Below are 14,469 nucleotides of genomic sequence, written 5' to 3'. Positions count from 1 at the left end.
AGCAGACACTAGCCAGACCTTCCTCTAGCCCTTCCCTATCTTTCAATACTATACATAGATATGATACAGAGATGCATCCCTAGACCTGCAATACACAGTTTCAAGTTTGCTGTCTCTTCATACTCTACCACCCTCCTTCTCATCTTTCCCTTTCCCAGTCACTCACTCTGTACTCACTCCTTAAAGACCTTTCCTGCTTCCACAACCTCGAAACATTTGACGGTATGTTCCCAGACCTTGAGCCTCGCATCCTCCCTATTGATCTTCTGGTATGCCTTGACGTTGAAGTTGCTCTCGCCATTCCAGGTGAGCGAATACACGCCACTGCCTGGCGTCCCTGATGTTCCTGTGATGACTCCCTCTGTCGTTGTCGTCGTCTGAGAACTACCACCATCGGCGGCGTCGGCGGCGGTTGGTGAAGCTTGAGGCGGGTGTGCCGGGTACAGGTCCGACCCGAGCGACAACATGCGCTCTCCACACTCGGCCGGAGGCACGGTCAACAGGCGCCCAAACAGGGGGAGAACAACCCAGTGGAACAGGATCCTGAACCACATGGGCAGTTCTGTGCTGTGGAAGCCCGGGCCGACGACGATGCCGGGGAAGATGTGGACCAGGCTCAGTTTCCCCGGGTGGCACTGGGCCAGCTCCTCCATGAACAACGTGTGCATGTAGCACATGTGCGATCGCGCCCGCGTGTACTTGTACCGTGTCGTGTCGCGGAGGGACAGATCGTCCAAGTCCAGGTCCCCCTCCGTCCCCGCGGCGTAAACCGACACCACCGTGGCGGCGGGGAGACGGGAGTTGAGGAGGAGTGGCAGTAACTTGGTGATGATCCTCATGCGGGAATAGTACATGAGCGACATGGTCACGTCGATGCCCTCTTTCGTATCTTTTCAATTTTGTGGTATTGTCAGCACAACTCGCGCGGCCACGGGGAGGAGGGGGTTTGATGTTTCTCCGCCGGCAATGTGCAGATCATACCTTTGCGCGGAAGAAAAGGCATTCCCCCCTGAGATACCATAAGGTAGTCGACCCGGGAATCTTCTTGACCCTCGTCTTTCTCCAGACGGATGATCTCGGCGCAAACGCGGTCGACGTCGCCAAGCAGAGAAAGGTCTTGGGCCTGGATGAACTTGAATCGGCCCTGTGGGCAGATTCCACGACACTCGGCGAGCATGTCTTCGGCCGCTTGGGCGTTTCTCCCCACCACGTATGCCCGGAGCCCTTTACCGCCCTGAGCTTCGGCGGTAGCCAGTGCACGCAGCGTCACTTGTCCGATACCTCCTGTACCCCCAAAGAAAACGGCCACTAAAGGCTGACTCTGGACTAGGGCTTTGCCCAAAGCGCGCGCCGTGTCCAATTTGACCATAGTGATAGATGAAACCAGGGAAAACAGGTCGAGACGAGGAACGTGAAGGACCCTCGAAGCTTTGCGAAGGGAGATCCTTTTCTAGGAAGAATTTCTGCCACAGACATGAAGTAGGGACCGAGTCCCCGTCCCTGTTGTTTAAGATGAACCAGTTCCTGAAGCAGTGTAGGTAGAATGGTACACTGGGCTAAAGCCGCTAGGGCGTTGAGTTTGCCAATTGATGTTCAGTAAGTGGGCACGCACTAACTGACATTCGTATTCCCAATGACGCTTATATTGTCGGTCATATCCACCTTCGGACTAGTTGACGGCAGATTCGGTCGAAGAAATGAATACCTTGACAGCATCTATGTCAGTCATTGCAGGACCCCAAGTTCATCACCGACAGTCCGTGCTATAATCAAAGAGAGAGGCAACAGGACAGTATTGGTCGGTGAAGTATGGAACTCGGGACGCCTCTGACCGAAACTCAACTGCTTCATTCGTGTGGCTCTGTCGCAGACGATACCTTTGCTTCAAGAACGTCTGCCCCCGAGTAACGTATCTCCGGGATACATGTCAGGCAACTGTATTCATGTAAGTCGGTGCTTGAGCCTTGAGCTGTCAGTACGAAATGGATGAAATCCGACGGACTCTGTGGCGATGGTCAACTGACAACAATGTTGATCCCCATAATGTAGAAAAATTTCACCGAACGGGCGAACAGTCGCTTAAAGGCTACCTCTTGTAAACAATGAATCGCAAAGAAAGGACAGAAGGGAGATCTTTACAGGATCACGAATCCGATGGCTGCTCGACTGCTGGATCAGCAAGGAACTTGTGAGAGGCACGTCTACCAAGGCTGTGAGGCTCGCTTGAAAAGGGGGGAGGATTGGCACCAATCCAGCTTGAGCTTATGAGACCCAAGGCAGATCCCATCACCATGAAGCATATCCTCGGATCTCAACAGAGTCGCTCAGTTGCCTTTGACTTTTCCATGCGTCAGGCTAGCCATGATGGGCCATTGTCGGGATAGGTGGCATCGACGTGCGTGTAAGAGCGTGTCGGTTGATTAATGAGAGTGTCTGACTGAGTAATAATATGTGGTAAGTGGCACAGTGCGGGTAGCAAATGCCGTGGCCTAATAACAGAGAGCTACAAGCAACTCTAATTAGTAGCTTGATGTCGTGGGGGCTAGAATCTTCCCTAGAGCCTCTTTGCCTCGTTGCCTCTTAGCCTCCCATCAAAGCCTTGCTGCTTGTTGCTTGAGCTCTCCTTTTCCTGTCCCTGTCCATGAATTCTCAACAATAATTATGCCAAAATCCACACCCTCAACCCTCTCAGCCTACAGGGTCTGGCCTACGAGTCACCATCGACACCTGGTGGCACACCAACATCACCACCACCCCGAGCCTCTTCCCCCAAGTCTCTCCGACAGCCACGGACACATACAAATCTATACTTCTCTCCTCCGAATCCCACCAAAGAGTAGGACTAGGAGGCTCTCAGAACGAATGACAATGCGCCATATTCCTGTTCTTTGACGTGCTGCATCTCATGGTACTGGGTACGTAGAGGAAAAAGGCGGTGAAGCATCTCACTGTACTCGGTACAAAAGCAGCCGTTACAACTGACAGAAAGGGATGGTGCTCGGCCTTGAAGTTCCGGGCTTGTGGCTTTGTGGCTTTCCGCTAAGAAAGAGGGGAGAAAGAGATCCTACAAACATGGCAATGGAAATGTTGAGGACCCCATGTGAGGATGGAACTACAAGTCCAAGTCCTCGTACAAGTATCAAAGGAGCCACCCACTTGAAAGAAGCACTAAAGCAAGAACATGCAGTGTCCAGACAATTTGGTCTTCCCAATGGCCCACACACACAGATGAGATGACCCAGTCTTCCAAGTCCAGGGATGCACAATCACAGTCGCAAAGACTGGTCAAGCTCGAAGCCTCCCCCCGAGTCCCAAGTCCCAAGTCCACAGTTCTACCGACTACAGACAGCTACGAGTTCGAACGCCTCCCTCCCTTGATCGGCGATGCGCATGGTGCATGCATGGGCGACTCCGTAGCGTGAGCTGCGGCCCACGCCCACCCCCGACACGACTTATGAGTATTACTCGTATATTGACCTTCCTCCACCCTGGGTACTGCCGAGATGGAGGAGGCTACTGGGGCCGAATGACCTTCTCAAGGTGGTCCTATTCATGGGTTCAGGATGGCTGTAATGTTTCGTACTGCAGGAGCTTTCTGTCGGCGATGGCATTCCCTCAAACTGAATGTATGGACCGTTCTTGATAAGGAAGCCCATGGGTTTCCCCCGTCGTCGCAAACACCCACCTCAGCTGAGTCGAGTTGCATGCAGTGACTCGCAGGCTGCAGCGGCGTCAGGGTACAGGTCAGACGCCTTAGCTACCAGTACTCGGTACTCGTCTTGCCTGCTCTTGCCACCTGCGTTACGGATTGGTGCCCGGGTGCCCAGCCTATACAATACTACGACAGGAACCCCCGGTGCCCCGGTAGCCCCAGTTCGGTCTGCTCGGTGGCTGGCTGGCTGGCTGTACGAGTCGATTGAGAATTCGGCGAGCCCATGAACCCCCAATTTGTGGTTGTCCTCGCCCATCCAGCTCGAATCCTCGCCCCCCTCCCACCAGTTTTCTCGACCTGTTCAGGCCGTGACGCCTGAGCAATACACTTACTTACTCGTATGGTCGTCAGGGCCGAGATAAGAAGATTTCCCAAGCAAATTCTTTCTGCCAGATCCGTTCAAGTCGGGAAGAAGCGGTTGCGGTTGAGTGAGGTGTGCCATCCTTTCCCGGAGACGCAGGCTCGGGTGGCAGACCTGGCGGCTACTCGTACCTTCTTTCCTGAATTCCACACACTGATCGCTCGCTCTACGCTCCTGATATCAGCCAACTGGGACCGTCGATCTTGACATCCACAACACACACCCACCCGCCCACCGACTCTTAGTTACCTTAAGCTTTAGTTTTTTTTCCTACTGCTCAAGCACTCGTGACCCTCTAGCGGGGACTGTAGCAAACATTCTGAACCGGGCCGAGTGAGTCCACCCAGAGTGGAACAAACCATATCGTCTCGTCCCGTATGGCATCGAATCGGGTCTTATTGCTGGATGGATGGGGCAGGCCCATGAGTGACTGAGGGCGACTGAGCAGAGACTCAACTCAGAGCGAGTCCCAAGTCCAAGTCCAAAGTACATTTTTTACTTTTTTCCAAGAATCCTCTTTTCCCTTTCCCTTCCCACTTCCCCTTCCCCTCCCGATCATAAAGCATAGTATCCATCAGACACCGGACACCGGACACCGGACATTGCACACGGGCACGGATCGAGAAAGATGGATATCCAGGCATGGGGAGATGGGCAGATGGGTACCCACGGCAGGTACTCTTTGTAGATCATAACCAGATGATCTCAAGGACCAAACACAAACACATGCACAGGCACAGACACGAAAACTAACAACGAACAGCATCTGAATACCTTAGGTATACCTACCTACCTAGGTAAAAAGGAAACTGAGAGAAGGAAAAAAGAGAAAAAAGAAACTTTGGAAAGAAACTTGACTTTGTGCTAACTTGACCTAATATCTATCCACTTACTTGTACGAGTTAAGTCGACCACCTCAACATCAACCTCAACAAATCGATCTATCAACCTTTTCGTAGGGATGGATGTGATATACAAGCACACAAGCACACAAGTCTGTGACTGACTGCCAAGTACCTCGTAAACTCGGAGTTACAATCACGACGGGGACTAGGAACTCAAAATCCGCCACTTGGATGGGTAGATTCGTCGCTCACCGATTCTACTTTGTTCAAATGTTTGCTTCTTCTTCTTCTTCTTCTTCTTCTTCTAACAATGGGACTCATGCCATGGGGAAGGGAGGGGGGGGAAAGGGGGGCGTCGCGAGTCAAAATCACGATCCACGATTCCAATCACTTTCACTCAGACAAACGCCCGATCACAACCCTCCCCTCCCCCTCGTAGATCACGATCGAAAATCACATCCCATGTCCTGCTTTGCTAGTGGTTGGCTGGCCGGCCTGCCCACCATCTCGTTCTCTTTTAGCCGGTAGATGTGGCCAGGCCAGGCAAGCCCAGGTTGGTTGCTTTGCACCATGACTAAACTGACTCACCCTCTCCGGTGCCTCCAGCAACTGAAGACAAGGGTGCATCTGGGGGGCGTTCGAGGGCGTGTTTTCACGTTCTGGGAAAAGGGCCGGGACAAGTACGAGTGAGTAGGTAGAAGATACCCACACACACCTCTCCTCCTCCTCGTCTCTCTGGGGGGGGGGGGGGGGGGGGGGCTTCTCCTTGAGGCTCATGCCGACCAAGGAATGGATGGAAGCCATAGAGTGCAGGACGCCAATACACCCCCTATCCAATGGCGTCGAAAATGCAAGGTCTAGACTTCGTTGTTATGCTTTGCTATGCTTTCCCCGGGATCCAGAAGTTGAGAATACATCTTCTTGCAAGGGAACAAAAGTCCGAGGGGAGATGGAACACTAGCGGTCGATTTTCTGGCTCATTGAGCAATAGATGTGATCAAGACCTGCCAGCGGCTACTCGTGGGATGATGGCCAGCATCCATCTGAAATAGCCTGTGAAAAGCAAAAAGCAAAAAACAAAGTGGACGAGACCAACTCACCTGGCCATTTATTCCGACCTGGTTCCAAAGTGCGGATTGGAAGCATAGCAATGCCACATACCCCCATAATCAACCTTGGTCCATCAATAGGGAAGCTTACCTTCTCCCAAGGAAATGCGCTGATCCGTCCGAGAAAAATGCAACCTTTTGCTCCAATCGACCATAGAAATCGGGCGTCAGGCTGTGGCGACAAAGGGTTGGGACAGACCGCCTCCTTCATGTGCAATTCTAGGCGACGCGACAGGGGGGAAGGGAGGCTGTCCACGGGGTCCGTCCGCCTGACACATGCTCACAAGTATCAAAGTCCTGTACAGTCATCGCTCGCTGCCGGGATAGAGTAGAGCCATGGCGCCGTGATTGATCGAGTCGTACTGGGGTGGGAGGGTCCATTTGCAATCGGGGTCGTCTGTGCCTGTCGGTCATGGTGATGGATATCCTACCGCGATGTGGCCCGGAGAGAAGAATAACCATTGCCACCATACCATCAACGGATCTCTACAATCCACACCAGATACACACAGCCTGTTGTCCCAGCTATCCGTACGCATTGCATTGTTTGTGTTGTTTTGTGACTCAAATCTTTCCTGCCCAGGGTTCTCGTGTTCCAGTCCCAGTCCTCTCATGAGTATTCACCTATCTAGCCCGCTCCATGTGCCACGTCTTTCTGTGAAGAAGAAGAGAGTAATGGTCCCAATCTGAAAGTCTCTCCATTTTCCACATGGCCACAGTCAAGCCCCAGCTTCCCATTCAATCTCTTCCCTGGTCTCCTAGATGATGACCCTGAACTGCAAAATGAAAATCACAACTTTTTTTGATAAGTCAGAAAAGGAAAATGGCCGGCGTCGAGGGCTTTGCGGAAAAGCCTCGGGGTAGGCGTGGTGGTCTCTCGTGTGTTGAGTTGTCGAAGCAATATCTTGTAAAAGTACAGTCTGGAGAATGGCCCGGGTGATCGAGTGATATGACCTCCGGGGCGACGTCGATTCGCATATCGAATAGACAGACACTTATCCATCAGAGAAGAAGTTTCGAAGCACGTCGTCATGTGCCTGCCCGTCACATCATTTGATCTTGAGTCATGCCGCCCGTCGCCTCTTGACCCTCCATCGCTTCGCTGCCGTTGGTATTGGTGTATTTGACGTAGCTCAGTCCAAGAGGTCGACCGCCGTACATGTAGCCGGTGAATTTCGCTGCCAACGTTAGCGCATATCATGGATGAGAGAGGAAGTGAACACACAGATGGCCGTCTCAGCGTTGTCGGCACTGTCGAACTCGACCACACCAGTTCCTCGAGATCGTCCACTCGGTTCGTATTGGATCTCTGCACGTTCAACTTTGCCAATAGTGGTGAACAATTCGACCAAATCTTCGTTGCTCGTGGACCAAGGAAGCTGCGCCGCGGTGAGCTTGTCAATTTTCTCCAGCTGGAATCAGGAAGCAACTCACATTTCGCACGTAGATCGTCTGGCTTCTCTCGCCGCCAGAGGTCGCAAAGTCGGTGAATGGGTTGGGTGCTGCTGGTTCTTGAGCCGCGCCACCACCACCATAACCACCGCCGCCGCCGCCGCCGCTGCTGCCGCCGCCTCCTCCTCCATACCCACCGCCATACCCTCCTCGGGAATAGCCGCCACCACCACCATAGCCTCCACGGCCACCGAAGCCTCCTCTGCCACCGCCGTAGCCACCACGCATGGGGAACCCGCCACCGAACCCTCCTCGTCCGCCATATCCCATGCCAGGTCCACCACTACCCGCGTAGCGATCCTCCCGGACCTCTAGGGCGCGACCATGCCAGTCATAACCGTTGAATTGTTGAATTGCGTTACGAGCGTCGTTAGGCGATTCGAAGGCGACGATTCCGGTCCCCTTAGGACGACCACTTGGGTCCAGGTGCACATCGGCCCGAATAACCGTTCCTTCCTGAGCTGCAATATGTAAGATATAATGTCAGTTTGTCGACGAAAAGACGCCACTTACCAGCCTGGCGAAAGAGATCTTTCAGATCTTGCCAACCAACGTTGAATGGGAGCTAGGGAGTCCATGTCAATAGATCGTTCCAAGAGCAGACATCAAAAGGAAAAGAGTAAACAGACATTGGAGATGTAGAGCTGTCGGCCGCCGCCACCGCCGCCACCACCTCCGCCACCACCAGCGGCCATACCACCACCATAAGGACCACCGCCATATCCGAAGCCACCTCGCCCGCCTTCAAAGCCGCCGCGAGCGGAAGGGCCGGTGAAACGGGGCTCGGTTTCGCGATCCTATTCGAAAAACGAACGTAGTCAGCAAGATTGGGAGATGCGAGCCTTTTTTTCGCGTCGATGGAATGGTTGCGCACCTCTCGAACGTAAACGAGACGGCCCATGAGGCTTTGGTTGCTGAGTGTTTGGATAGCCTGTTGGGCTTGTTCCCTATTTGCGTATTCCACAATCCTAGATTCAGTCAGAAAAGAGGTCCCGCGCATACAAAAAGGGCAAAAGTAGCAAGCACTTACCCGCATCCCTACATTAACCCGTGGACCAGGTCCAACCCGTCAATCCAACGTCCAACAAAAATAACCAAAAAGGAAGACCAGTAGAACCAGCCGCATCACACAATGGCGCCCACCTTCGACATTCCATTCGGAAGAGTCAAGACATCAGCAAAGAGAACTTCTCCAGCTAATTTCGGCCGTCAGTAAACAGCTGTGAATCTCACGAAAGACCTTGGAACTCACCTTGTCTCATGAAATCTTTGAGATGGTGCCATTTGACGTCGTAAGCCAAATTGCCCACATAGACACGACGGTCTTGTTGAGAAGACTCGCGTACTGATTGCATCATTTGTTCTTTTGCCGCCGCTCGGTCTTCGAACGTCCTAGAGGGTTGTCGACCTCCACCGGCGTAGCCTGACCCTCCTGAGTATCCTCCGGTTGGGTTGGGTGCACCGCTCATGGGACTTCTTGAACGGCGCTCACTTCGGCGGTAGTCGTCGCCTCGACTGCGAGAGCGGCTTCGAGGGGAGTAGGAACGGCGTGTGCGCCGTGGACTGCGCGATCGGCGACGGGGAGAACGAGAACGATCTGATCGATCCCTCTGAAAACGGTCAGAATATTGGGTAGCAATGGTGATCATAGTATGGGAGCGGAGAGAGGTCGAATTTAAAGGATCGTGCAGGTGAGTCCTGGGCCGAGTGACACGTGCAAGTGAAGGTCAAGTCACGCTATTGTTGTCTCAAACAGAAGTGACAGTGAATCTGTTCCGTTTGATTCGTGTGTCTGCCACAAAGTTCATAAGGCAGAAGTGGACCCAGGCTGATTGGGAATGGTCGTGGTGAAGCCGGAATCAACTTCACCTCCAATCCTGCTCGTCGCAACCTCGACTTGTGCGCGGGGACAAGAAAATCGGTTCACTTACTAAAACTCACCACGTTAGCCAACAGACACTCGGGGATGGGGAGAGGAAGAAAGGGAAAAGAGACGGTGAAGATGATGTTGGGCAGAGACAGAGTTGGTGCAATGTCGATAGGACAAGCACATGGGCGGGAGGACAGGGTGATGATCGGAGAGACCAGTGCCGGAATGGCTAGCTTGGGCCACCGAAAATGAGAAGGAAAAGAGGGAGGGAGGGAGGGGACAGACCCATGATAATCGATTGCCGAGAGCTCGTACGGCGAGTTTTGACTGTTGACTTCTACGAGATCAGGATCGCATGCACGAAAATGCAGGAAGGGAGGGGGTAGGAGAGAGCGCAGCTAACAAGGTTTCCTGAGTAGTACAAGGGCTGTCTGGAGCTGTACGCAAAACGCAGAGAGCTCGATTCGTCCTGGGTGGAGCGGCTTTCTCAGGGCCTCAGAATGGTCGGAGAGAGGAGGAGGGGGGGACAAGAGACAGGATTTCCTCTGACACGGCGCAACACAATGCAGAGCAAATCTGACAGAGCCTCAAGCGGCGCGCCTTTAGACCGAATCTCCTGCGGTACGAGTTCGAGGTTGCTCGTCTGGCCGGATAAAATTTTCTCTTGACAGAACAAACTTGGATCAAGGCAGCGATGGCCAGTCGGGGCGGGCGGGGCAAACGAGGACAACGAGAGAGTGGAGTCTGCGACTTGTTGCCGTGCTTGACGCTGTGATCAGGAGGTGATTGCAATTGGGCGACGATTTGGGCGAGGAGAAGGGGTAGTCCTGTTGGATTGTTGCCTTGTTTTGCGACGTGATGCTGTAATGGGAACCCTACGGCCACACCACCGATTCAGTCAGCACTTTTATCCACCATACTTTGTTTCTCTCATGCGCTTCCTCTCCCATCACATTGTGTATTGCTCAAGGACTCTTTCGATTCAATGGTAGCAACCACCGACCAGGACGACTGCGGGTAGCACTCAAAAGTCCTTCCCTTCCTCCTCCTTCTCGTTCCCCATTGACAGGCAGGGGTGTTGGACCAACCAGAACACGTACACAATGGACCCAATGGGCTTGTGTCAGAGGCGTCAAGACAGGGTCCGTTCGGAATCGCGGTGCCCAATGGGGACAACCAAGTAGCAGAGTGGCAGTCGATCGAGTAAGCCGGCAAGGCAGCGTTCTGGGGCCTGATGGCAGAGGGACAGGTGCGGCTTGGTGAGCGCCCACGGGCGACGGGGAGGGTAAAGGAGGGTCAGTTATGGGAAAGGCTCGGACGTAGTTAATGCAAGCTACGACGCAGGAGGAGCAAGATGGATGCAGCTGTTGAAGGGGAAAAGTAGGTCGAATTGGATGCGGATGGCTGCGATGGGCGCAGGTGTGATGGGAGGGAAAAGGCGAAGGCACGACGTCTGAGTGGCCCGTCGGCCTTGGCGCTAGTGATCGACCTTGACTTTTTGGTCCCCTGCGACTTGCACTGGTGGCTTCTGCGTGCTCTGTCTTCCCTGTCAACCGCCTCTGAGCTCGTCTTGTCTCGTTCGTACTTACCAGGGTCCTTTCTTTGCTTTCCACAATTCTACTGGTGGTGTTCCCGTCCGACAGAACGCTGCCTCAACCACACTGGTGCACAAAAAAAAGAGGCCCAGATCCCAGATCCCGCCATGCCAGCAGCTTGGAATTTGCCTGGGCCTAACATCCAGAACTGGGGATTCTCCTCCTCTCCTTTTCGGTTCCTACCTACGTGTTCCCCACGGAAAAGTACTGTACCGCATGTATGCAAAGCTAACGAGCTACGGGGTCCTTTGTTCCTCCGCCGACACGAACTCTCTGTAGCGTGCCCAGGCAGCCCCATCAACGTGCCAGTGGAGGATCATAGAAAAGAAGCTTGCCGTGTCACGCCCTCAAACACAACAGCTACAAGGGCAAGGTCTTTTGAAGCTGGTCTCGAATGTCACTGAATGCAGCCCATGCGGAGTGGCTTTAGCTTCTCCTCGTCCTGTGGGTCAACGGCACGATCATGGCCCAAAGCCCGGATTTCATACCTCTGTCAAAAGACGCAAGGAGAAGTTACCAATCTGAGACCCCGGACAATCTTCCCTCGTCGTAATCCCACGAAACGAACCATCGTGGGGCTCGGCAGCAAGGAGGAGATACAATTTACTTGACGCTTGCATAGTTGTTTTGTGGTGTGGCATTGCCAAATAGCACACTTGGAGCAAACAAGTTCTTTCAGCATTCCGCCCTTCTCCTTCATGTTTGCAGAGTGTCATACCCTGGTGACCATCCGAAGGAATTCATATTCAGTGAACCAGGGTTTGCTGACTTACTCCTCGTACGTACGATAAGATGTTTGTTCTAGTGGCGCTGTGACCAGCTTTCCAGCTCCACTCTTACTGCCGCGTTCGCCGATTATCGTGATCAAGAGTCAGGGCTCCAGTGTCAATAGAGTATAAGACTCCATCCACTTGGGGATTACGACATTACGGAGCAGCTGAGCTTTGACACATTTCACCGACGCCGCAGTAGAAGCCTCTTCAATAGCGGCTGAAGTGGAGGACCGGAAGCACCTTCGCACATGCACCTCGCAAAGCCTAAGCTGCATTTTTCAGGTGAGGAGCCTGCAAGCCACGGCTGGGCGGCAACAAAGATCAGTGGTCGAGGTCAGCCATGCCCAGCCAAATCGGCGCGAAGCAGAAGCGCGGAAATACGGGTGCACAGGCCTCGCAGGCCTGGCGGCGCTTGGGCGATCCACCGGGACTCAAGTTCCGCGACAACCGTGAACAACCATCTTTCAACCTCGCCCAGGGGCCGTGAAAAGACATCGGTGCCAGGGACCTTATCTTTTGGCCTTCTCCGCACAAGCAGACCTGGTTTCTTGGAGCAATTCTCGAGCACGCCTCCCACCCAACACCTGGTTATACCTCGCTCACTCACATAGCGCGCGGGTGGGGGGCTGGGCATGAACAGAGCACACCCGTTTCTAGTTCTCGAGTACCTGCAGCAAATGGCCTTCCAAGCAGCCCACCACTGGCGTGATGTAGCCGACCTGTGAGTCGACAGGCAACGTGCGAATGCAACCTCGTACCCTGGCATGCCCGCGACGATCTTCCAGGCTGCGGTTTCGCTGACTCGACGCATTGATGATACCTTGATCGGGTCAATCGAGGCAACATCATGGCACACAGCTTTACTTCAGCGTGTGCTGTCGATCAGGCCAATCGTCTGTCAACCACGCCCAATCAAGGCAATTGCGCAATACCTACGCTACCTAAGCAAAGCTAAAACAGCCTATTCAATCTGACAGGCTAAATGGTGCCCTAGATGTAAGATTCCCTCTGTACTAAATTCGGAAATAGACAAGTCTGACCTAGATTTTCTTACCTTTGGCAGATCCACTTGGCTAGAATTATTTGAACGTCAAACTACGTTGCCCTGATCACCATCGTCTGACGGAACTATTCAGCAAGGTATTCTATCCTGAATGTGCTTTACTCGACATCGGTACAAGCTTGTCCGCCACTTCCTTTATGCGAATTATTCTACCACTTCGAGCATGTCATCGGTCTCGTGCGTGGCGAGGCTCGACCCTTTCGACCTGGAGGTAAATATCGCCCCCCAGGGACCCGGCCGAGCGACCGAGGATCTAGGTGTTACGTTGAATTGGGTCGGATGAGTATTTGGTGGTGCTGTTGGCGTGTGGGTGATCTGAAAATTGATGATGATACGCACCAACAGACCATATAAAATTCGATTCGAGATGGCCCACGCAGGACACATTCTACAACAAACTGGTTAGCCGAAGGTGGACATTGGAACAGATGGATCAAAGGCGTACCTTGCCCCTGCTCCATAGCCGAGATGAGGAGTGTTGCCCTTGTCATTGATCAAATTCTCCCGTGTCAGCCAACGCTTAGGGTTGAACTCCCCTGCATCTTCGCCGTACCATTCTTTATCTGAACACGGACACGAGTTAGTGGCCGACGCTGTGAAATAGCGGCGAGAAAACCGACGCTCTGAAATAGTCGGGCTTACCATGATTCGCCCCTTCGAGGTTCATAAAGATGAGGATACCCTTGGGCAGCACGGTACCACGGAAGGGCAGATCTTTGGCTGTCATTCTACCGGCTCCTTGTGGCACCACGACATATTGGCGCATCATCTCCTTGTACAGGGCGACCACGTATTCGACTTTCTCTTCGCGAAACGCCGCGTCCCACGCCGCCTTGGCTGAGCCATACTCGGCAAAGATGGCATCGTATGCCTCCTTCTGGATCTTCTGTCCCTCGGCTGTTGCAAGAGCACCAAGTCCACACGAAAGAGTGGCTGCGATGGTCTCGCTGCCGCCTTGCATCATGCCTTCGCAAACACTTTGAACATCCTCTGTGTGTGAGAAAGAGAGCAATGTGTCAGCGGGTAAGCAGGACTGAGAAACCCCGACAAGAGGATGCGAAAGGGCAGGGCGAGAGCAAAACCGTCGTACCTTTGGTCAATTGGGACTTCTCGTCCAAGATGACATCTGCTCCAATACAGTGGACGTCTTGACCTTGTTCAATATCCTGGACCATGGCATCGTATAATTTGTCAAGATAGTATTTTCGCTTCTCCTTTGCCTGGATGGCTCGAGTGACATGGACACTGGGAAAAAGACGACGAAGCGGGACCCAATCCGTCCACTGGTGAGTCGACCACCGGATTCTGTTGAATGATATATTTAGCCATGTTCTTGGATTGTGGACAAAGGTTTCACTCACGATGTGACTTGCTGTGATGCGTCGAAGAAACCTCGAAAGAACGAACTTCCGCCCATGTCGGTCACACTTTTCCCGTATGCAATTAGCCAGCTGAGATTGTTGGCGACTCCGGCCATGTAAGGCAACGGATTCAGGGGTTTCTGTCCTCGCTCGCCGTCTTTGAGGATGGCGAGAATCATCTCTTCGCTCGCCCTTTCCACAGCGGGAATATACTTGATCCAATTGCTCTTGGACATTGCCTTGACTGCAGCATTTCTCTGGCGCTTGCACGCGTCTGTCCAAGCCATGGATGCAAAGTCCAGCCCTGATCTTGATGTTAACGGCTTTG

General features: G+C 53.2%; 3 protein-coding genes across 3 annotated transcripts; all 3 read right to left on the bottom strand.

The window, feature by feature from the left end:
* Positions 1–173: 173 nt before the first annotated feature.
* On the bottom strand, positions 174–1,369 carry AYO20_11146 (hypothetical protein; the record flags this gene model as incomplete). The annotated part of the gene is made up of 2 exons (XM_022649399.1): positions 174–889; positions 982–1,369. 2 exons carry the CDS (start codon positions 1,367–1,369, stop codon positions 174–176), a joined length of 1,104 nt encoding a protein of 367 aa, XP_022494614.1.
* Positions 1,370–7,071: 5,702 nt separating this feature from the next.
* AYO20_11145 (hypothetical protein) lies at positions 7,072–8,948 on the bottom strand (the record flags this gene model as incomplete). Its single annotated transcript, XM_022649398.1, has 9 exons — positions 7,072–7,205; positions 7,253–7,406; positions 7,462–7,940; positions 7,993–8,044; positions 8,109–8,276; positions 8,354–8,447; positions 8,510–8,517; positions 8,623–8,675; positions 8,732–8,948. 9 exons carry the CDS (start codon positions 8,946–8,948, stop codon positions 7,072–7,074), a joined length of 1,359 nt encoding a protein of 452 aa, XP_022494613.1.
* A 3,976-nt stretch (positions 8,949–12,924) lies between these two features.
* Positions 12,925–14,377, bottom strand: AYO20_11144 (hypothetical protein; the record flags this gene model as incomplete). Its single annotated transcript, XM_022649397.1, has 5 exons — positions 12,925–13,168; positions 13,226–13,343; positions 13,423–13,770; positions 13,871–14,085; positions 14,142–14,377. The coding sequence occupies 5 exons, from the start codon at positions 14,375–14,377 to the stop codon at positions 12,925–12,927; spliced, it is 1,161 nt and encodes a 386-aa protein (XP_022494612.1).
* Between the last annotated feature and the right edge of the window lie 92 nt (positions 14,378–14,469).

The sequence above is a fragment of the Fonsecaea nubica genome (assembly GCF_001646965.1).
Source record: "Fonsecaea nubica strain CBS 269.64 chromosome Unknown Scaff136, whole genome shotgun sequence".
Lineage (NCBI taxonomy): Eukaryota > Fungi > Ascomycota > Eurotiomycetes > Chaetothyriales > Herpotrichiellaceae > Fonsecaea > Fonsecaea nubica.
Note: the sequence above shows the minus strand (reverse complement) of the source record. Positions and strands in the feature narration are given on the sequence as shown.